General features: G+C 41.8%; 2 protein-coding genes across 2 annotated transcripts in view; one reads left to right on the top strand and one right to left on the bottom strand.

The window, feature by feature from the left end:
• The window catches only part of cep295 (centrosomal protein 295), a 23,868-nt gene extending 11,366 nt beyond the window's left edge, over window positions 1-12,502 (bottom strand). The window contains exons 1-16 of the mRNA XM_074640738.1: window positions 12,069-12,502; window positions 11,037-11,237; window positions 10,639-10,763; window positions 10,465-10,558; window positions 9,139-9,255; window positions 8,908-9,048; window positions 8,556-8,739; window positions 8,136-8,309; window positions 6,923-7,141; window positions 6,340-6,437; window positions 5,940-6,146; window positions 4,635-4,711; window positions 2,420-3,695; window positions 1,605-1,788; window positions 199-426; window positions 1-123 (exon numbers count right to left, since the gene is read on the bottom strand). The exon at window positions 1-123 is cut by the window's left edge and continues 114 nt beyond it. Of these exons, the coding sequence (XP_074496839.1) occupies window positions 1-123; window positions 199-426; window positions 1,605-1,788; window positions 2,420-3,695; window positions 4,635-4,711; window positions 5,940-6,146; window positions 6,340-6,437; window positions 6,923-7,141; window positions 8,136-8,309; window positions 8,556-8,739; window positions 8,908-9,048; window positions 9,139-9,255; window positions 10,465-10,558; window positions 10,639-10,763; window positions 11,037-11,237; window positions 12,069-12,167 (3,547 nt within the window). The 5' untranslated portion in view covers window positions 12,168-12,502. The remainder of the gene's footprint in view (window positions 124-198; window positions 427-1,604; window positions 1,789-2,419; window positions 3,696-4,634; window positions 4,712-5,939; window positions 6,147-6,339; window positions 6,438-6,922; window positions 7,142-8,135; window positions 8,310-8,555; window positions 8,740-8,907; window positions 9,049-9,138; window positions 9,256-10,464; window positions 10,559-10,638; window positions 10,764-11,036; window positions 11,238-12,068) is intronic.
• Window positions 12,503-13,233: 731 nt separating this feature from the next.
• med17 (mediator complex subunit 17) lies at window positions 13,234-23,574 on the top strand. Its single transcript, XM_074641076.1, has 13 exons — window positions 13,234-13,388; window positions 14,297-14,541; window positions 15,458-15,621; window positions 15,832-16,051; window positions 16,400-16,536; window positions 17,080-17,161; window positions 17,375-17,527; window positions 17,882-18,012; window positions 18,238-18,422; window positions 19,466-19,603; window positions 20,226-20,343; window positions 21,311-21,470; window positions 22,555-23,574. Exons 2-13 carry the CDS (start codon window positions 14,307-14,309, stop codon window positions 22,761-22,763), a joined length of 1,932 nt encoding a protein of 643 aa, XP_074497177.1. The 5' UTR covers window positions 13,234-13,388; window positions 14,297-14,306; the 3' UTR covers window positions 22,764-23,574.
• The last annotated feature ends 59 nt before the right edge of the window (window positions 23,575-23,633 follow it).

The following is a 23,633-nucleotide window of genomic DNA, read 5'->3' as shown; positions in this document are numbered from 1 at the left end:
GCTGCTCGCTGCTTGACCAAGAGGGTGTCTGCGGGGTCCTGTCAGAGGCCACCGACGATTCTGAATCCTCCTGCTGATCCCAGGCCAGAGTGTGTGGAGGAACCGTCACTGTGTCCTCCGGGCCTAGGGACAGGAAACAATCAACTGATATATTCCTCTCCGTAGCTCGTTACCATGTGTTTGTGGGGCGGAGCAGACCTGTGACTTGGCTTGTCTCCACCTCTTGAATAGCACTCAGCTCATGTTGTTCAGTCATCATCTCCATGACGCCCAGCCTAACGCGGCTCACCGGGGGCTTTGCTGCTCGAGGAAGAGGGAAGAGTCCTGAGGGGAGGACCGACGCCAGGGCAGGTCCAGCAGGAACATCGCTCTGAGAGATGAGATCTTCATGGAAAATTTTAAAATTACTGCACGATATTGATGAAGCTGTAGGGGTTTAGAGCGACTTTAAGTGTATGCCGCTTAATTTATAATGGAAGTGCGACGCCATCACTGATTCAGAACTATAATACTGCATTCCTCTGAACCCCCAAAACCCACCAGTGGGTTTGAAAGGTATGTTTTTTTTTGTTTTTTTAAATGATAATAATAAATAAAAAAAAATAAACTGTTTATCACAGCCAGAAACTGTAAAAACAGAACTTATCGTAATAACGATAATTCCCTATTGCCGCTGTGGCTGTTGTGAGGTCAGAGGCTGGCGGTATGTGCTGTGTGTGCGTTTTTATATTGTGAAGCAGGTTTAATAATAACTGTGCGCTACACAAAACATGCAGTCATTTTCATCGCCGTTCATTCTAACGTGTATTTTTCTTCCAACTCTCGTCCCAAAATTAATTTTCATCCTCCCCGATCCTATTTTTTTCAGCCCAGGGATGACGGGACGACTTTAAGCTTGAGCCCTGGTGTACCTCTCCGCTCACTTCTCCCTTTCCAAGACTGCGGTAACGTGAGCCTCCGAGTGCAAAACCGAGGTAACGCTGTTCGCCTCGCTCAGAGACCATCCTCACCATAATAACACTACTTTAGGAGCAATGGAAGTCAGACGGCGGCTGGCGGTACCACGGTTTAACACTCACGTTACCGCAGTTTCACCAGCATGTCGGAGAACTACAGTGGCCTACAGGTAACGTAAAAAAATATGAAAGTCTCTCTCCAGAGCCAGTGTGTGGTTTGTCCGTTCTGGGCTACTGTAGAAACATGGCGGCGCAACATGGCGGACTCCGTGAAGAGGAGCCGCTCCCTATGTAGATATGAAGGACTCATTCTAAGCTAATGAAAACACAATGATTCTTAGTTTCAGGTGATTATATACTAATGAAAACATAGCTATTGGACATTATATTCCATTTCTGCTAATAAATTGCCCAAAATGTTACACACTGCTCCTTTAATGGGAAATGTGTAAATCCATCCAATTCATTTTGATAATCGGTACTTAAAGCAGAAAGGGACAACGTGGTACCTTTGACCGGAAGACATTTTGGTAAGATCACAGATAAAGAAAATGAAATTAAGTGGAAAACGTTTTCCATTCAGCAGGTACATATAAATTGTGTTTAAAAAGGTGTGAAAAACTATCTGCAATCTGACATGCCAGTTACCTGTCTCACCACTGTTAGATGGCGGTTGCGGAGGGGAGCCATCTTTCTTCTGAGGCTCTTCTAGGTGTGACAACGTTCCTCCGTTAGATTCCTCTATAGCTCTCAACAGGGACACCAGTAATTTGAGGCGGGTCTGATTGATGTCCTCTGAAACCAACACTTCACCGGCAGCCTCTGGAGCTGGCTGTGGGTGAGAAAATGCAGGAAAGTTGTAGGAACGTATTTCTCACACGCACACTCACACTCACACTCACACTCACGGAGGCTACCTGAGCTCAGTTCAAGTGTATAAACCATCATGTAACGTATTTGAATTAAATACAATTCAGGTCCGGTAATTTCACATCATCGCTCAGAAAGAAACACACACTCACGCAAAGACTTACACTCTTACATACACATTCACTACACACAGACAGACAGACACACACACGCAGACACACACACACACACAAACTCAATGAGCTCAGTTCAAGTGTAGAAACCATCATGAACCGTGTTTGAATTAAAAACACGTCAGGTTGGGTTATTTCACATCATCGCTCAGGAACAAACACGCACACTTATATTTGAATCAGGGCTGTCAATCGATTAAAATATAGATTTTTTTATCTGTTCAAAATGAACCTTAAAAGGGAGAGATGCTGAGAGAAAGTTTTTTAAAAAGTTGTCTTACACCCTTTAAAATCAAGAAGGCCTCACGACACCCTGTGCAACTTTGGCGACCCCAGTGGGGTCCTGGACCCCAGGTTGGGAACCAGTGGTCTACTGTACTGTAACAGAAACACCGGAGCAGTAATAGTCCCCTCACTTACTTGTGCATCAGTATCAATCAGAGCCTGCAACGTCTCCTTTTGCCACCTCATCTGCTCCATCTCCACTTCCTGTCTCTGCCTCTCCTCTTCTTGCTGCCTCTGCTGCTGCAGCGCCACCTCCTCCCTCTGCTGCCGCTGCAGCGCCACCGCCTCCCTCTGCTGCTGCTGCAGTTCCACCGCCTCCCTCTGCTGCAGCGCCGCCGCCACCCTCTGCTGCTGCAGAGCCACCGCCTCCCTCTGCTGCTGCTGCAGTTCCACCGCCTCCCTCTGCTGCAGCGCCACCTCCTCCCTCTGCTGCCGCTGCAGCGCCACCGCCTCCCTCTGCTGCTGCTGCAGTTCCACCGCCTCCCTCTGCTGCAGCGCCGCCGTCACCCTCTGCTGCTGCAGAGCCACCGCCTCCCTCTGCTGCTGCTGCAGTTCCACCACCTCCCTCTGCTGCAGCGTCACCTCCTCCCTCTGCTGCCGCTGCAGCGCCACCGCCTCCCTCTGCTGCTGCTGCAGTTCCACCGCCTCCCTCTGCTGCAGCGCCGCCGCCACCCTCTGCTGCTGCAGAGCCACCGCCTCCCTCTGCTGTTGCAGCGCTACTGCCTCCCTCTGCTGCTGCAGCGCCGCCGCCGCCGCCGCCTCCCTCTGCTGCAGCACCTGTCTCTGGACCTCCTGCAGCTCTCGTCTCTGCCTCTCCATGTCGTCGTCCTCTCTGGAGCTCAGGGACCCAGTCCTCAGGGAGCCACGCTTAACCTCTGCATGGCCCGGAACCAGAGGTGCACCATATGTGATGCTCGGGCTGACGGCTTGGATGGGATCAGAGGTCGGCTGGAGCGGGATGCTGGCTGAGTGATGTGTTGTGAACAGTTTGTAAGGCAGTGGCTCTGAGGAGGGTCTCACTCTCTCAGGAAGATGCTCCGTTACTCTCTCCATTATGTTGTCAGTCAGCCAGGCAGTGACGTCCGGTCTCTGGTTCCTGGGATCGCTCGAAATAGATTCATCCGGCAGCAACTTGGAGCCAACGCTTGCACTGGAGCCCGGAAGTCGTGAAGATGAAGCCAACATGTCAAACTCTCTTGTGGGAACTTCCACGGGGGTTTGTGGTTTAGCGTGGATGTATGCAGACACTGCAGGAGCTGTAGGGAGCTGCAGAGGAGCTGGAAGGTGCACAGACGGAGCGCCGTGCAGATGTGGGTGAATGAGGCCTGAAGTCATGTTGTGACGAATCCGTAGAGCTCGCTGGTATTCCTCCAGGCGCTGACGAGCCACCTCCACTGACCTCTGGTGAATCCTGAAATATTGTCAATGATACAGCCCAATATCAGTGTCTCAGTCACGATCTACAGCATACGACGGCCTCTATACTTAGATCCTCTAAAGCTGTATAAATACTGTATAGTGTAACACAGAACAAATTAGTGAATTATTATTAAGTGAATTATTTTGTCAACTGTTGAGATCTATTTTCAAGAATAACTGGCTAGCCATCTTTCTTCTGAGGCTCTTCTAGGTGTGACAACGTCCCTCCGTTAGATTCCTCTATAGCTCTCAACAGGGACACCAGTAATTTGAGGCGGGTCTGATTGATGTCCTCTGAAACCAACACTTCACCGGCAGCCTCTGGAGCTGGCTGTGGGTGAGAAAATGCAGGAAAGCTGTAGGAATGTATTTCCCATACACACACACACAGACTCACTGAGCTCAGTTCAAGTGTATAAACCATCATGAAACGTATTTTAATTAAATACAATTCAGGTCCGGTAATTTCACATCATCGCTCAGAAACAAACACACACTCACGCAAAGACTTACACTCTTACATACACATTCACTACACACAGACAGACACAGACACACACACACACACACACACACACAGACTCAATGAGCTCAGTTCAAGTGTAGAAACCATCATGAACCGTGTTTGAATTAAAAACACGTCAGGTCCGGTTATTTCACATCATCGCTCAGGAACAAACACGCACACTTATATTTGAATCAGGGCTGTCAATCGATTAAAATATTGAATCGCCATTAATCTCAAATTAATCATTTATTTTTTTATCTGTTCAAAATGTACCTTAAAGGGAGAGATGCTGAGATAAAGGTTTTTAAAAAGTTGTCTTACACCCTTTAAAATATTTTCAAGAATAACTGGCTAGACAGTGAAAGGGGTAAAAGTGACTTGTTTAACACAAAAAAGTAGTTTATCTTCAGGCTTTAAACCAACCGGTTTTGTTCCAGCAGCCTCTGTTGATATTCTTTAATCCTTCTTGCGTGGTCGTCTTCACCTGCAGGACGCACCAGCTGCAGAGTGCAGAAGTAGAAATTATTCATCACTGAAGTCATTTTACTATACTGATCACACTGTACATAGGATATCTTGAATGCACAATATGTCATTTTTAGTGCTGTCAATCAATTAAAATACTTAAAACCGATTTAATCGCATGATTGTTAATCGAGATTAATCACACATTTTTTATCTGTTCAAAATGTACCTTAAAAGGGAGATTTGTCAAGTATTTAATACTCTTATCAACATGGGAGTGGACAAATATGTTGCTTTATGCAAATGTATGTAGATATCATTGTAAATCAATTAACAACGACCAATATTGTCCAGAAACCCTCACAGGTACTGCATTTAGCATAAAGAATATATGCTCAAATCATAACATGGCAAACTGCAGCCCAACAGGCAACAACAGCTGTCAGTGTGTCAGTGTGTTGACTTGACTATGACTTGCCCCAAACTGCATGTGATTATCATAAAGTGGGCATGTCTGTAAAGGGGAGACTCGTGGGTACCCAGACAACCCATTTACATTCACATATCTGGAGGTCAGAGGTCAAGGGACCCCTTTGAAAATGGCCATGACAGTTTTTCCTCACCAAAATGTATTGTAAATTTGGAGCGTTATTTAGCCTCCTTCTCAACAACCTAGTATGACATGGTTTGTACCAATGGATTCTTTAGGTTTTTCTAGTTTCATATGATACCAGTATCTTCGCTGTAGCTTTAAAACTGAGTCACAAGTTGCATTAACACGTTAGAGAAATTTGTGCTGTTAAAACGAATTTGCGTTAACGCGTTATTATTGCTCCCTATGTAGATATAAACGTCTCATTCTAAGGTAACGAAAACACAACGATTAATATTTTTAGGTGATTATACACTTAAGAAAACATACTTATTAATATTATATTCCATTTCTGCCAATAGAGAACGTTTTATTTCTCTGTAGGGTTCTTTCCATAATGTTGTCAGACACATATAATACCAATCTGAGCCTGTCAGCGGCAAAAAACAGAACTTTTAGTGAACTGACGGTGCCAGGTTGCCCCAAATGATTACATTACAGCTCGTTTAGTGGCTGCCGTCTGCAGCGTTCTCCCTCAATACTGGAATAATTTCAAAACCTGTTGTCCCCGTTAGTCACTTTGACACAAAAACATGGGAAAATATGGTCCAGGTTGAAAAATACCGAAGTTACCCTTTAACTGAGGACAGCTTTGATATCAAAGGGCCTACCTCAGTGACTGGAGGGACAGAGGTGACTTCCTGGTCATGGAGAGGTACTTGTGGTTGGTTAACAGGTACCCGCTGGGTGACAGCAGCCTTCAGATCTTCTCTCTCCTGCTGAGCTTCAAGCAGCATCTGCTCCAGTTTCGCTTTCTGCTCTTCCAGTTCCTGCAGCAAAACCAGCTGCTGCTGCTTCTCCCTGTCCAGCTCCTGTTCCTGAACAACAACAACAAAAAAGATTTAAAAACGTTCCTACATCTAAAAGGTGGATGATGAAAGGAGTAACCTCTCTAACACAGCTCAAATTACTGGTATCTCAGTGTGACATAAAACTCAGCCCTAAATAATCAACTCTCTGCTTATTATAATTTAATTATTTTAAGGCGAGACACTACAAGCAGTTATTTACCCTTTTCTTTCGTTCTTCTTCAAAGTCTTTGATTCTGTTGGCAAGAACATCAGGAAGTCGAGGATTTGCTGAAGCTGGCTGCTTTGTCGTCTCCAACGCTGGTCGAAAATAAATAAATGAGTGTAAATAGCAAAAAATAAACATGATAACGATAAAAGTAGGGCTGCAACGAACGGTTATTTTTTATCAATCTGACAATTATTTTGTAGATTAATTGATTGATCGTTTAGTCTATAAAATGTCAGAAAATAGTGAAAAGTGTCCATCCCAGTTTCTCAACATCCAAGGTGATCTTTAAATGTCTTGATTTGTCCACAACCCAAAGATATTCAGCAGGTGATCTCCATATTTGAGACCCTGACGACATTATTTTTTATATGAAAAATTTGAGAAAATCATCTTGAAAAACATCAACAATTAATCGATTATCAAGATAGCTGGCGATTATTTTTTGTCGATCGGCTAATCGAATAGATGAGAAATTGTTGCAGCTTTTTTTAGTTTTTGTAATATCAAAATAGCGATTTTATTACATTGTGCGCGGCCTTCTAGATTAGTTTTATTACAGTTGATGACTACGAACCCGGTGGTGAGTGAGCCGGCTCCTTCTCCTCGCTTGTCAGAGAGCCCGTGTCGATGGTTGAGTCTCGCTCTGGGATCTGACCGCTGATGGCGGTCGGTGAATCGGCTGCAGGTACACAACTGTTGTGGTCGGTCCACTGGTTCCTCTGGGTCCTCTGGGTCCTGATACGATCCAGGAGTTTCTTCAGCGCCCGTCTAGGAGCAGCTCTGGAGGGCTCCACTGCAGATAAAGAAAACGCTGATTGCAGATCTGGCACGGTAAAGATGACTTCTAAGAAAATTGCATCAAGGTTATCACTAGAGCCACCGCCTCTTAGTCGATTAGTCGTCTTATCGGCTGTTTTGGTCCAGTCGATTAAGATTTCTTTAGTCAATTAGTTGTTTTTTATGCTTTTTAATGCTGACTGATATATTTCCAAGAAGCTAATGAGCACATCTCTGGTAAACACAAGATATAAAGAGGTGCTTTTGTGGAGAAACTACAGATCTGTCAATTAAATCAACTAATCGATTAGTTGACAACATTGTATCTGTAAGAACCAGTTTTTTGTTTTGATAAAAAGGAGTAAATACGTTATCTGTGCCACCTAGTGGTTGCCTTTTAGTTTAACAGGAAAGAAATATCGGCAATACATGACATACTGGCCAAATTAACCAAGCCAAGTGTGAGGAAAGAAGAAGACGCCAAACGAGTCTCTCAACCGTAACCTAAACATGAATGTAACATAAGAAACCAAAATAGATTGATTTATTTGATTATTTTAATTTTGTTTGCTTTTTTTTATTTTTAATTTGGTTTGAGTTTCAACTTTCAATCACCCAACTCATCAACATCAGTCACAAACAACCTACAAGTCCATCAAACGTGAGTAAAACAAATAAAAAACGATGTCTGTGTTTACCGTGGCTATTAGATTTCAGAAGGAATCCACTACAGTAGGAATGTTAGTCGACTAAGAAGTTCTTTGTTCGAGGACAGTCCTAATTATCATACAGGACAGTCAGATTGTATTCAGGGCTGGTAGCTGTAAGAAGCTTGTCCTTGACTAGAGAATTTACATAATTAATATAATATATTACAGTAAAGCAAGATCTGTGTATTGATTTGGTGTAAATGCCAAAAAGTAACCGTAATTTTTTTTAAACAAATCTTGTAACAACCCTTAAAAACTCATGAATTTATGTTTGTATGTGTATCTGCTGCTTCTGTTCACCTTCAGTTTCCTGCTCCGTGCTTCCAGCTTCCTGCTCCGTGTCATGGTGTGCGTTTCCTTTTTCTTGTGTTGCGTTTTCATCCAGTGTGACGTCCAGCTCCTGGTCCTGGCTGCTGGTGGACAGAGCTGGCAGAGGCTCTGGTACCAGCTGGACTACCAGGTCACCTTTAACCCCTGGGATCAGACACAGTCCAGGTTTAAAGAGGCCCAATTGAAACATGTATGCTTTATCTCCCACCTAAGCATAGAGGCTATTTTGCGAAAATACAAATAAAGCTCAATACAATGAACCTTCTGTCTACCTCAGAATTACGTGCATGGTGCTAAACAAAGCTACAAGTACTGAAATCCGATATCCATACTTGTTTTTGTGCCTACTTGCTACAAAACACATTCACTGTGTAGCTGAACAGTCCTTACTCCTCTCTCCAGTGTACATGTCCTCAAAGGCAAACTCCATCTCCCTCTGGTAGTCCTCCCTCGACTCCTGTCTCTTATAGAGAGGCTGGAAGATCTGAGGAGGCATCTGTGACACCTGTTGTCTCCTCCTCAGTAGGTCCGTCTGCTGCATGTGTTCCAGTTCAACAAGCAAGCGCTCACGATCCTAAAGGAGACCATCAAAAACAGATCAGGCAAAAGAAAAGTGTAAAAGGCAAATAATAGAACAGCTAGAACACTTTACTTTACTGTAATGCAGTTATTATAATTATCTCCAGATACATGTGAACAATTTTGGCGTCTATCTGCTCTTCAGGTAACAGGTGTGTTGTACCTGGACGAGATGTTCCCTCCTCAGAGCCTCCTTCCCTCTGAGACGAGCCTTCTCAAGCTGCTCCTCTCTCCTCCTCTTCTCCTCCCTCTGGACGTCCTGCAGTCTCCTCCCCTCCAGCTCAGCTCCCTCGTGGGCATTAGGCTGCAGACACAGGTACAGATTAGATACCTCTGATAGGAGGGAGACAAACAAACTCTAGGGTGAAGTGCATACAATAATGGGAAGGTTTACCTGCTCTGTGTCCGCTTCTCTATCCACTGCGCTCTCAGGCATGTGGTAATGCGTGGCAGCGAAGGCACTCACATCAGATTTCTTTACTACATGTGGTTTCTTGGAATCGATGCTCTGCTAGAACAAGAAAGACAATGTTACCATGACTCCACCTAGAACCTAAACTTTGTAACTTGGAAAGTTTGTTTTATATTTTGCAGGGCTGTCAAAGTTAACGCCACAATAACGCGTTAACGCAAATTTGTTTTAACGCCACTTATTTCTTTCACGCATTAACGCAACTTGTGATTTTTAGGTTGTAGCGGACTCAGTTTTAAAAGTAAAGCTAGCTGGTGGAGATACTGGTATCATATGAAACTAGAAAAACCTAAGGAATCCATTGGTACCAACCATGTCATACTAGGTTGTTGCAAAGGAGGCTAAGTAACGCTCCAAACTTAAGCTAAATTTTGGCGAGGAAAAACTGTCATGGTCATTTTCAAAGGAGTCCCTTGACCGCTAACCTCAAGATATGTGAATGTTATTGGGTTCTATGGGTACCCACGAGTCTCCCCTTTACAGACATGCCCACTTTATGATAATCACATGCAGTTTGGGGCAAGTCATAGTCAAGTCAGCACACTGACACACTGACAGCTGTTGTTGCCTGTTGGGCGGCAGTTTGCCATGTTATGATTTGAGCATATTTTTTATGCTAAATGCAGTACCTGTGAGGGTTTCTGGACAATATTCGTCATTGTTTCAAATAATAATTATGTACATACATTTGCATAAAGCAAGCATATTTATCCACTCATGTTGATAAGAGTATTAAATACTTGACAAATCTCCCTTTAAGGTACATTTTGAACAGATATATAATTTGCGATTAATCGTGATTAACTATGGATAATCATGCGATTAATCATGCGATTAATCATGATTAAATATTTTAATCGATTGACAGCCCTACTCCACCTAGAACCTAAACTTTGTAACTTGTAATGTTTGTTTTATATTTTGTAAACAGGATAGGACAGGACAGATTGGTAGCAATGCTTAGTTGTGTGTTGGGAGGATAAACAGAGAGATCAAGCCTAAGCCAAAACATTCATGATTTGTGAACAGGCATTTGTACCCACACAGACTAACCTGGTTCCAGATGTTCGAATCACCAGCCACATTTCCGTACTGATCCACTTAGCCCAAACTTAATTCTGTGAAACCCTTACGGCAATTTGCCAAACTGATTCTTACCATGAACTAAAAAGTCAGCTAGCTTTTCCAGGCAGTTTCTCAGGCCAGCAGGAAAACAGTGTGATTAATATTACTGATGGGGCAAATCACCTGAATGGGGTTTGGGAGAGGGGGTGGGAGGCTTGCCACTTTTGCTGATCTTTCCTTTTCCGCCTGTAGAGCCTTCTTCCTGGCATGGACGGATCTACAGACAAGCAGATGAATAGACTTCATGTGATCAAATTCACAAATGTCTTTCGAGCAAATGTTTGTGATGCTGCTTACCGGCTTTGCCTCTCATAATCGTTAAGTCTCTGTGATTTGAGCTCCTTCAGGGCTTCTCGAAAGCGCTCCTCTGCTTTGACGTGATTTTCCACCTCCCGCTGAGCTATGGCTGCCAAGTCGGGTTCCTTGTGCAAATAAATCAAAATTAGCACACAAAAATTAAATGATTTGGACACTGTATTCATCTTCAAGTGAGAATGTTATCATGTGATGTTTTTGTTCACATTTTGGTTTCAGCTGTACCTTGGTTTGATGTTAACCTCAGTTTCAGTGTCTCCATATTCATCTTGTTTCCACCGAGCAACTAACTCTGTGACCGCTTCAACGGGTGTATTGTGTTCATTCGCCAACAGACAGCTAATGAAGGTAATAGCTTCTTGTTTTAGGTATTATCTTACGTTTTCTTTTGCACTCCTGTGTCCCTGACCGAGAAGCTGGAGGCTCTCCTCGTACAGCCTCTGCAGTGTGTGGAGTTTGTCCCTCTGCTGTTGCTCCCAGTCCTCCCTCAGCTCTTCCTCCAGTTGCTCCAGCTCACGCTGCCGTCTCCGCTCAACCTCTCGGCGGATATGCAGCGCGATGTGCCGCTGCTGCTCCCGCACCTGGAGATCAATGCAAAATACATACTTGCATGCTCAGTCTTAACACATCTGATTTTGAAAACTATCCAGAGGGTGTTTTTCATAGAGGTGGCTCAAAAAATGCCCTGACTGCAAGCCAACGTAACTAAATTAGACCTGGCTTTTTTGACACTTAGATTTTATTAGAAGATCATTTTTTTGATAAGATAAGATAAGATATTCCTTTATTAGTCCCACAGTGAGGAAATTTGCAGTGTAGAGCAGCAAAGGGGATAGTGCAAAAAACAAGATGCATCAGCTATCACAGTAAAAAAAGAGCTAAACAAAGTGTAACAAAATGTGAAACATTTATATAAAAGGAAGTATAAAAAAAGGAGCAGTATATACAGTATTGACAATAAACAGACTATTAACAAAATTGCACAAGTGGAAAATGATATTGCACAGCATGAATTACAACTGAGTAGTACTGATAGACAGTTGGTGTACAGTGAAGTGCACTTCTTGTCAAAAACAATAGTACAGAACAGTAACATCCAGGCAACATTGCATATTCTGGATTATGGACAGTGGGTCTTTATACAGCTCCACATAATCTGCATATAATTATCAGTGATTGTCAAAACAGACAATGAAAAGGAAGGTAAATGAAACTTTCAGCAGTGAGGATGAGCAGGGCCACCAAGCTCCTTATTCCAACAGATATGTTATCAGTTTTCTCCATCTTTCCATGTATAAACTAGCCTACTTCTCAATCTTAGTAGGAAAGTCAGTCTTTCCATCTCATAACTGTCTACAAATGTTTTTTATACATATATATATCATCATTATTATTACCTGACATCAGCTCACCTGCTGTATTCGTAGTTTCCTCCTCCTCTCGTGCTCCTCTCGTATGATCCGAGCCTCCTCGTTGGGGCTCAGTCTTAATTTGGCCACTTTTCTCTTCATGTTCTTCAGATATTGATGAACATTAAACAGTAAACAGCAGCTAGCTTCACGTTATCAGCTGTTAGCCTGCTGCTGGATATTAGCTTGTTAGCTTCATTGTGTTGAAGGTTTTCACAGCCAGAGCGACTTAACGACACATTTAAGATAAACGTTTGAAACTAAAGCGAATAAATCATGTAAATAGTTCCGAAAAGAGACCAACTCAACCCCATAACGCTGTTTATCTGTTAATCATTACAGCTCCATGCCAACCTGAGAACAAAACAAACCAGTCAACGGTCTGTCCTAAACGTCACATCCGGTTGTTTAAACCACCCGCCGTACCCGGTCCGCGCTGATTAGAATTCCTCTTGGTTTCGACCAAACACTAAACATAGTTCCTACCCGCAATATGTGCGTCTAAACGAATTTTCTAACTAAATTTTATTAAATAACAAATTTAAACAACATGAAAGAAAGTAACATAAAGCACCTAAAACTGCTAAATTAAAACCGTTATTCAAGATTCAAGATTCAAGAGTTTTATTTGCCATTGTCACATATAAGCACATGTGAATTCTGAGCAGTTTACACCGAGTCAGCTTTAAGAAAAGAAAAAAGGTAGAAAAGGCACAAGGTAATTACAGTACAAAATAAATAGCACATTCAACTCAACACAATAAATAAATAAATTATTAAATATATTATAAATACATATATAAAACACCCTCAGTGTAGTCAATAAATGAACTAAACTAGCCTCTACATAGGAACGATACCCCCAGAATACAAATATACAGTATATATATGCTCCATGACCATGTTAAAATAACTTGTAACTCTCAAAAATATTTTGAAAAAGAAATAATTAATATATTTTAGACAATTACAGTAGAAGGCAGCATATTGCACATCATTACAGTCCATTAAGTTCAATTATATTATTCATAATTATTATGCATTTTTTATTGTTATTGTTATTGTTATTTGTTATTTTTGTTTGTTTATTTTTTTTGTTTATTTTTTTTTGTTTATTTTTTTTTCTCCTGCTCCATACTCCAGTAGTCCAGTAGGTGGCGGTAATGCACCTATAAACTGATTTGCCAACCGCCGAATAAACACCAAAGAAGAAGAAGCAGAAGAAGAATGAAGCATCAGCTAACGTTACTGGAACATATTTCACTACTTCAGTGAATAACTTTATACATATATCAGCTACCTGACTGCTGCAGCACACTATAGGTAAGATTTACACCATTATCACACAATTTGTTGTCCTCTTTGGGCTCTCTCTTTCGAGCTTCTTCCTTTCATCCAGTGAGATTATAGTGAGATGCTAACAGCTAGCTAGACACAAACATACACAATCTAATGCAGTTATCGAGCTGTTAGTAGCTATACTAGTTATTAATGCAGTTATTGCAGCTGTTAGTAGCTATACTAGTTATTAATGCAGTTATCGAGCTGTTAGTAGCTATACTAGTTATTAATGCAGTTATTGCAGCTGTTAGTAGCTATACTAGTTATTAATGCAGTTATTGCAGCTGTTAGTAGCTATACTACTTATTAATGCAGTTATTGCAGCTGCTAGTAGCTATACTACTTATTAATGCAGTTATTGCAGCTGTTAGTAGCTATACTTATTTATGCAGTTATTTAGAAAACATCTCAAGCATCTAAAGACAAGCCAGATCCTTTACTTAAGTAAAAGTACTAATACACATTGTGAAAATACTGCATTATACTGCTACGATTTTTATACTTCCTTCTATTTAAATGGTTCATATTTTGTTACACTTTGTTTAGCTCTTTTTTTACTGTGTTAGCTGATGCATCTTGTTTTTTGCACTATCCCCTTTGCTGCTGTACACTGCACATCTCCCCACTGTGGGACTAATGAAAGAATATCTGATCTTATCTTATATACTGTTGGTTAGATTAATCTACAGCAATGCATCATGGTCTATAAGATCATCATTATGTTAGATAGATAAATAGATAGATAGATAGATAGATGGTAACTTTATTGATCCAGAGGGAAATTCAATAGTGCAAAACATGTTCCACGGACCCCGCTTTGAGAATCACTGCTCTGCTGTGTCTTAGACAGTTTGATTATTGAATCCCTCTGCTTGTCTTCCTCCTCTCAGCCTCGTCATCATGTCTGGTGGTCCAGCAGTGCAGGTCAGCATCGAGTCTTCCTGTGAGAAGCAGGTGCAGGAAGTGGCCCTGGATGGAACTGAGACGTACGTCCCCCCGCTGTCCATGTCCCAGAACTTGGCAAAGTTGGCCCAAAGAATTGACTTCAGCCAGGGATCTGACTCCGAGGAGGATGGGATCGAGGGCGAACCCAGGGACCGCGATTGGACCAAGCAGGAGCCAGAGGAAGAGGAAGGTACCGTACGCTCAAGAGAAAGGAGGGAGGATTAAGAGTCAGAGTTCGATTCTGTTAACCTGACACCTACCACCAGCTATGATGGATCCATCACCGATTCACTGTTTTGAGAAATGTATTTCAGATGAGAAAAATCAGCTAATTTGGTCGATTCTTGCAAGGGGAACACTAGGCAATATCATGGAATTCTATACATTTAAAGATAAGTAGGATATTCAAATTTAACTTGCATCAGAGACGGTGGTAAATCAGCTATTTTTTTTATACAATAAGCTTAAACCCAACTGTAATGAAACCTGTCCTTTACTAATGCAAGTTTGTTAAAAAAAATTATAAAAATAAACTGTTTATTCCCTGATGTTTTCAGCAAAATGGCTCTCATCATAAAAACATAAATAAATACATACATTTAAAAATAAATAGAAAATAGAAAACAAAAAAATAAATGCAAAAATGTATTAATTAATTAAATATTTTTATTAAAAAATAAATACAGAAATAAATATAAGGTAAAATTGAACAGAAGAGTAAATAAGTAAGGGAATTAATACAAAGATAAATAAGTAAAGAAGCAAATTAAAACAGAAATATCAATTTGTCACATTTTATCAATTATTTAATGGCTACATTTATTTTTAATATAATTTTTTCTACATTAACTGACATTTATTTATTAAGTGACTTATTTATTTATTCATTTATTTTTGATTTTAGCAGGTTCTGTCCTCCATACTCATCAAGTTACATTATTGAATGATTAAATATATGAAATATTGAAATATTGCACATGAAGGAATTGTCAGGTGACAGGTGGATGAATTCAAAACAAAATATACTCTTAAGTAATATACTGTAAGTCATATGGATGTTGTTTCTCTGTTAGAATCAAATCTGATGAGCGTTTTTTCTCCCACAGGCACAGTGAAGTTTCAACCGTCTCTCTGGCCGTGGGACTCGGTGCGTAACAACCTGCGCAGTGCGCTGACGGAGATGTGTGTTCTCCACGACGTGCTCAGCGTGGTGAAGGAGAAGAAGTACATGGCCTTAGACCCAGTGTCTCAGGATCCAACAGCTGGCAAGGTAAACTGCTAGGTGAAATATGTATTTTTGATTTTGGGGTGAACTGTCCCTTTAACATCTATTGGAGGGTGAGTAAAGATCCTACAGAAAAGTGTTACTGCAACACTGACGAAATGTTAAAAAATGATGACGTTCATATTTCTCAAAGAGATCTCCTCTGTTTAACCCACATATTTACTTCCATTCATAACGTCTTGCTTCCTTTTGCAGACCCCCCAGGTGTTCCAGCTTATCAGTAAAAAGAAGTCACTGGGCACCGCAGCGCAGCTCCTCCTGAAGGGAGCAGAGAAGCTCAGCAAGTCGGTAGCAGAGAACCAGGAGAACCGGAGGCAGAGGGACTTCAACTCTGAGCTACTGCGACTCCGCTCCCAGTGGAAACTACGCAAAGTGGGAGAGAAGATACTGGGAGACCTCAGCTACCGGAGCGCAGGTGATACGGCCTCTAATGTATATACTCGGGCAAATACATAGTTGTCCTGTTGTGTTCTACAAAGTAACATGAGGACACTTTTAACTTGTAATCCCAAGATAACACGTTTGTTAGGGCCATTGTAGGTTAAAAACGGGGTAATATGCCGCAATAAAAGTCGTACATTTCGAGAAGAAAATGTGGATATTCTCTGAGATTAAAGTGGCAAATTTACGAGGAAAAACTCAAAAAGTTGAGTCTGGAAAAGTATGGAATTTTGAAATGGAAAATGTGTAGGAACCCTGTATTATTTTTTTTACCTACAATCACCCCAATACACTGTCTTATTTTCACTGTTCACCCATGCAGGTTCCCTTTTTCCTCACCATGGCACGTTCGAGGTGATCAAGAACACGGACATCGATCTGGACAAGAAGCTCCCAGAGGACTACTGCCCCCTTGATGTCCAGATCCCCAGTGATCTGGAGGGATCTGCTTATATCAAGGTGAGAGGGAAACCACATAGGTATTTTCTATGAGCGCTAACAAAGATATGTCTGTTTAGATTTTATACTTGTGAATTGTTCACTACATGAGCCACGTTTCCACCATGAAGTTCCTGGTAATTTTAGTCCCGGGACTAAAAGGTTCAAGGTTCTTTATTTGTCATCTGTCAATTCCAGCAAAGCAATCGTTGACAATGAAAATCTTGGTCTCAGGTTCCTTCAACAATGCTCATAAAATATGTATATATATAAAAGGGGAAATCACCCAAGTAAAGTAAAAGCAAAATGATAATCTGAGGCATAAAATAGTGCAGTTAAAATGAATATAAACATATGTAAATATAAAATAGAAATGTAAATGTAAATTTGCAATTTGGTTGATGAGATGATGGGAAAACTGAATGTAAACAGATGTAGTATGTATATGCATGATGAGAAGTCATATAGCTCTTTTCATTTTATATCCAGGTTTCCATACCACCGTGATGTATTATCACCCGTATGTTTTTAGTTGTAATAGTGGAGTGCTGTTTATGTCTTCAGGTGTCCATCCAGAAACAAGCTCCAGACATCGGTGATCTGGGAACCGTCAACCTGTTCAGGAGACCGCCAAAAACTAAAGCTGGTATGGTTCAATACACAGAGACATGACACGGCGTTTAAACTCTTAAGACTGGTTCAGTAACCAGCTGAATCTCTGTCTGTAGAAGAGTAAATGTTGGTCATCTCTGCTCTCTTTTCCTCCACATCCCAAACTCCAAACCCCTTCTCCTGACCTGATCTCTCTTCATCCTGTCTTCTCTTCTCCGTCTTTCTTTCTTTGTTTCTCTCCACCCAGGTACCCAGCAGTGGCATGTGAAGCTCGAAGCGGCCCAGAACGTGTTGCTGTGTAAAGAGATCTTTGCCCAGCTGTCCAGGGAAGCTGTCCAGATTAAATCCCAGATCCCCCACATCGTTGTGAAGAATCAGATCATTTCACAGCCCTTCCCAGGTCAGAACACTCACAACGTTATCATGAGAAGATCTATGTTTGTTACGTCACTACAGGCCTGTGCTACGTTCTAATAGTTCTACATTAGTACCATATTCTAAAAGGGGACAAATGACGTGTGGATGTGATTAACAGAGAAAAGTGATGGTATGATGATGATTGTGAACTTATTGGAAAAGCTGTTTTTCAGAAGTAGTTCATCCAAAGTTCCACTGCTCCCCCGGTGCAGATATTAGTCCTAATATTTAAAGATGAAACATTATATTATTTGGGTCTCTGGAGTTGGCTTTGATTTTTCTTTTCTGTATGGAGGCATAAAACAAACATACTCATGCCTTGTTTTTTCCTTCATAGGTCTGCAGCTGTCCATCTCACTGTGCCACTCTACGGGAGAGAAGAAGAACCATCGGACGTCTCCAGAGAAACCCAAACCAGACGACCACCTCTACGTACTGGAACACAACCTGCATCAGATGATGAGAGAGGTGAGAGGTTCACTATGTGACGTCACTCTGCAGCTCATCTGAAGCTGCTGCCCAGTACAGATAGTAGCTCATTGCAGAGATATTGTATCAGCATTAGGGCTGTCAAGGCCAGGAGACAACACATTCAAACCAGGATATACTGTATATATGTAAAATATTACCATCAGTACAAGTCTTTAATTTCATTCATATTTACCATCAATTAATTTCTGGTTTCTGTTTCAGTTCCACAAGCAGCAGCTGAGCTCTGTGGTGATGCCACATCCTGCCAGCGCACCCTTTGGCCACAAGCGCATGCGTCTCGCGGGGCCGCAAGCCTACGACAAGGCTGAGATCTCCAGCTTGCAGCAAAACGAGGGGCTTCTAGAGAAGATCATCAAACAGGCCAAACACATCTTCCTACGTAGCAGGTAAATTCAGCTCACTGATCACTGAACCAGTTGCCAGTGACAGTCATGTATCACATCAAGCTACTGCAACGTTAGGAGCCAACATTCAGCTTTACCACCAGAAGTACTGTATGGAAATCCCAGCGGGGATGTCAGGTTTATTATGCAACCTTTTTCCTCATGGGACCCCTTTTCTATCATTGAGCAAACTGACTAAGTGACATATTTTATGGATATTTCATATTATATTCAATGCATAACAATAACAGTACAGAACAACTGATGAACTGTACAATTAACCCAAACAGTGAACGCAATAACTGCAGGAAGTTTGTGTAAAACGAGCGATTTGGATGAATTTTGAGCCGATTATTTCCTGTGAATGATACATCAGAGATGAGTTTTCCTCTTATTTTTAAGAACTTTTGAATACTTCTACTGAATTCAATTCAGCAGAAGCAAACATTGCTCAATCCACATGATATGAAACTCTCTAACATGCCCCTCACTGCAGTGCCACATTTGGCCAAAAGGTGGCGTACTTTGTGTTTGCTCGTCATAGTTTGATCTCAGATAATACATTTATAAGCCAAAGAATCATTAGCAATTAGGGCTGTCAAGCAATTAAAATATTTAGTCATGATTAATCACCATAGTTAATTGTGATTAATAGCAAATTAATCACACTTTTTTATCTCTTCAAAGACTCGTGGGTACCCATAGAACCCATTTACCTTCACATATCTTGAAGTCAGAGGTCAAGGGGCCCCTTTTGAAAATGGCCATGACATGGTTGGTACCAATAGATTCTTTAGGTTTTCTAGTTTCATGTGATGCCAGTTTCTTCACTCTAGCTTTAAAACTGAACTGGCTACAACCTGTAAATCACAAGTTGCGTTAATGCGTTAAAGAAATGAGTGGCGTAAAAAAACTTTGACAGCCCTATAAGCAATATTTTAGGTATTTTTTGTAAGGCAGTGTTGACTGTATAATGCTGAGTGAAGCCCTGTATAAAGTTTCATTTTGCTCCATAATCCAGCAGCGTTATTGTTTGTGATCACCAGGACGGCACGGACCATCGACAGCCTGGCCAGCCGCATAGAAGACCCCCAGATCCAGGCTCACTGGTCCAATATCAACGATGTGTACGAGTCCAGCGTCAAGGTGCTTATCACCTCTCAGGGCTACGAGCAGATCTGCAAGTAAGTGGAGGACAGGAGGGAAGGATGAAGGAAGAAGCAAAGCAGGAAGGGGCTCACAATGTGGGGAATACAGGGGAGAGCCTGCTTCTGTATTTATGAGCCACTGTGGGGAACTGCAGGCCCTTTGATAACGTTTCAAATGATGTAAATTGAAAGCTATGGATTGTAATCAGAGCAGCATGTTACACAGGTTTGCTTTCAGTTTTACTCCCATAGAGACAGAGTGCGATTAAGTCCCACCCACACCAAAGGAGAGGGAAACCATTCATCTCTCTCCATCAACTTTGCATCATCAGTTAAAGTGTACGCTATATTTAGATTATATTCACCACTTTACCTCGCCGTCAGACAGCCCTTTCCGACGGGAAACTGAAGCTGTTATCTATGCTCTCTTCAAAGCCACCAGACTCCATTGACAAAAACAGTAATTTTACCTTGCAGAACACAGGAGTTGCTGGTCTACCGCTGCCTCGATCTGTTAGTTTGTTTGTGTTATTGTGTGACTTTTCCATCACGTCATGGACTTTTTGAATACTGCCAGAATCTCCTTGTTGTGTAACTTGTGGAATGCAGATAAACCAGAAAGCTCATAGTATTACGTTTGCATGTTTTGTGTGTTCAGGTCCATCCAGCTGCAGCTGAACATCGGTGTCGAGCAGATCAGGGTGGTGCACAGAGATGGACGCGTCGTCACGCTGTCACACCAGGAACAGGAACTGCAGGACTTCCTCCTCTCGCAGGTATCACAGGTCCCTCATTGTTAACTTCCCTCACAGCTGGTGAAGGAGGCTGTGTTTACTGGAGGCAGTATGTATGACTGCAGAGCCCTGTAGTACGAAGTGAGTTCAACATACCCGGGGGCAAACAAGATCACGCTAAGCGGTCCTACGACGGTGGTTATCAACTCGGTAAATCAACCCAGGGTTTCTCTATCAGACTGAGTGTGTTCACTTGAAAGGGGCAGTGTTTGCAGCATATGACCAATCACAAACATGGACAAGTCTACTGTCAGCAGAGCGGTACATTTTACAAAGGAAGAGCAAGCTATAATATTAGACAAATATGTAGAAATTAAACACTTAATCCAGACTAAAATTAACATAGTTAAAGCTGCCAAATGCAGGAAGGACAGCTGGCGGAAGAAAAAAATGCCGGTGTGTGAAAGCGTAAATTAACAGACTTATAATATCACTGTCCCATCTAGAGCATGAGTAGATCTGACTATAATTACTTTGTGTATTCTGTTAAATTAATTTAATGCTTGGAGAACACAATAGAAGAATAGGAGTTCCTTCATTATTCCCTTTGAAACTGTAGGACGTGGATGACTATTTCAGCCTTCTTTCAGCTGAGTCTCAGACTCCAGTGGTGTGAAACGGACTTGGAAGCAAATAAAAAATAAATATAATTATATAATTTAAGGCGGAAAGCACCTGCAGCATACAGTCAGCTGTCCTTTGATGATCTTATAGACCATGATGCATTTCTGTAGATTAAACTAGCCAACAGGATATAACGGAGATAAAATGCAACATACACATTAATGCAGCAGTAATATTAATCCATAAACATCAGATATAATAATAAAACACTGACAGGGAACATTTTACTGACACAATGAGTACTTTTTTGCAGATTTTACTTTTACTTAAGTATGGTTTTTAATGCCGGATTTTTACTCATGTTTTACTGTGGTGTTGTTTACAGATGTCGCAGCATCAGGTGCATGCAGTTCAGCAGCTGGCCAAAGTGATGGGCTGGCACGTCCTGAGCTTCAGTAACCACGTGGGCCTCGGTCCGGTGGAGAGCATCGGAAATGCCTCCGCTGTCACTGTTGCCTCTCCCAATGGAGAGTACGCCATCTCAGGTGAGACGAGTGCTGTAAAGATCCAGATAGGAAGTTCTCCTCTATCGTAAAGGAACAGTGTGTAACATTTTCGGGGCTCTATTAGCAGAATATAATTTATTATTTTCATTATTGTATAATCACCTGAAACTAAGAATCGTTGGGTTTTCGTTAGTTTAGAATGAGTCCTTCATATCTACATAAGGAGCGGGTCCTCTTCACGGAGTCTATGCACCGGTCCGATACCATAATCTATTAAAAAAATCAACTTCTTACCCGGAAATCAATTCTTCTTCTTCCTCGCTCCAAAACAGCAGCCTTCAGTGTGCTGTCGCCCTGGAGGTATCATTGCTGCTGCTGGCAACTACTGATTTAGAGCAACGAAGAAGAACTGATTGCAGGTAGTTTGTCACATGACGATAACAAACAACAACAGCGTGGCGCTAGTGGAGGTTGTAACGGTAGTCAGAGCGAGGAAGATGTCGTAGTGTTGTAACCAGCTGTTAAATAATAATGATAATAACTAACTGGTATGGGATTGTTACTCGGTATCGGCCGATACCGCAAGTTCAGGTATCAGAATCGGTATCGGGAAGAAAAAAATGGTATCACGTCTCTGATTCAAACAACAGGGACTTCTCTCTGGATTCAACAGACTATCAACAGTCACAGGGTGAGAAATGCATGAGAAATAATGACATTTTTGGCTACCAACTTCAGCCCTAATTGTCCAAAATGCATTGCAGCATAGATGAGACCTGTTGCATTCTGAATTTATACGTTCAACTTTCCCTTTTTCCTGAACAAGGGTGGCAATTATTGCATGGCTTTCGCTATTGCTGTCATTCTTTGTGTCAACAATCGCTCAAGATCAAATAGACAGGCTGAAACAAGTTGAGGGAGGATTACGAAACGCCACCACAGAATAACTGCTGGAATGCATCATATCAACATTATGAATTAATGTTATCTCACATAGACGTAAGAGTATCCTAAGGTAGTTAAGACTGAATATCCTCAAATGACCAAGATTAGCAGGTATGGATGTATTAACACAAGCAGATCACTAACATATTGCCTTGTGTGTATCTGTTTGTGTGTTCAGTGCGTAACGGCCCAGAGAGCGGGTGCAAAGTTTTGGTCCAGTTCCCCCGCAGCCAGACCAAAGAGCTGCCGAAGAGCGACGTCGTCCAGGACGGCAAGTGGAGCCACCTGAGAGGGCCGAGCAAAGAGGTCCACTGGAGCAAGATGGAGGGACGGAACTTTGTCTACAAGATGGAGCTCCTCATGGCTGCACTGACTCCCTGTCCTTAGGTACAGTCTGAGTCTGCAGACTCCTTTCACACGTGGTTTATATACAGTTAAAGGGATAGTTCAGGTGTTTTGAAGTGGGCTTGTATGAGATACTGATCCATAGTCAGTGTATTACCTATAGTAGATGACGGTCAACAGGAGTACCAGCACGGGAGCAAAGCGATGTACTGCTGTGGACAGCAGCTAAACAGATTTTAGACACACAAAAAAATCAATATCAGTTTAAGTGTACGTTATACTTAAAATATTTTCACCACTTTACCTCGTCGTCAGACAGCCTTTTCTGACGGGGAACTGAAGCCGTTATCTATGCTCTTTTCAAAGCCACCAGACTCCTTTTGAAAAAAAACTGTAATTTTACCTCTCAGAACACAGGAGTTGCTGGTCTACCGCTGCCTCGATCGGTTAGTTTGTTTGTGTTATTGTGTGACTTTGGTGAACGAGAACTGACCCTTTAAAACACCAATGTCATCTACTGTTGGTAATACACTGATTATGTAGAAGTACCTCATACAACCCCACTTTAAACAATCTGAACTATCCCTTTAATGGGCAGTGAACTGGACAATTTTTCCTGAGAAAACAAATAGTTTGAAATGGATAGCAGCACGTAGGTTTTGCATCCATGATACAGGCCCTTTTGTTTAAAAAAGGGACTTTTCCATGCCAGACACTTTCTTCGTGGACTTTTCATTCATGGACTTATTGAACCACCTCCAGTAGTGTCTGCTGCCTGCGCTGTTTTTGATAATATAAGTTGTGGAGTGTGTGTACCTCAAACAATTTGATACAAAATAAAGCGTTAAATCTGTCTGTGTGCATTTGTGCTGATTTGTCATATCATCATAAGACTGTAGCTATGACGTAGAT

This window comes from Sebastes fasciatus, chromosome 7 (genome assembly GCF_043250625.1).
Source record: "Sebastes fasciatus isolate fSebFas1 chromosome 7, fSebFas1.pri, whole genome shotgun sequence".
NCBI lineage: Eukaryota > Metazoa > Chordata > Actinopteri > Perciformes > Sebastidae > Sebastes > Sebastes fasciatus.
The sequence above is the reverse complement of the archived record's forward strand: the minus strand, read 5'-3'. Positions and strand labels throughout refer to the sequence as shown.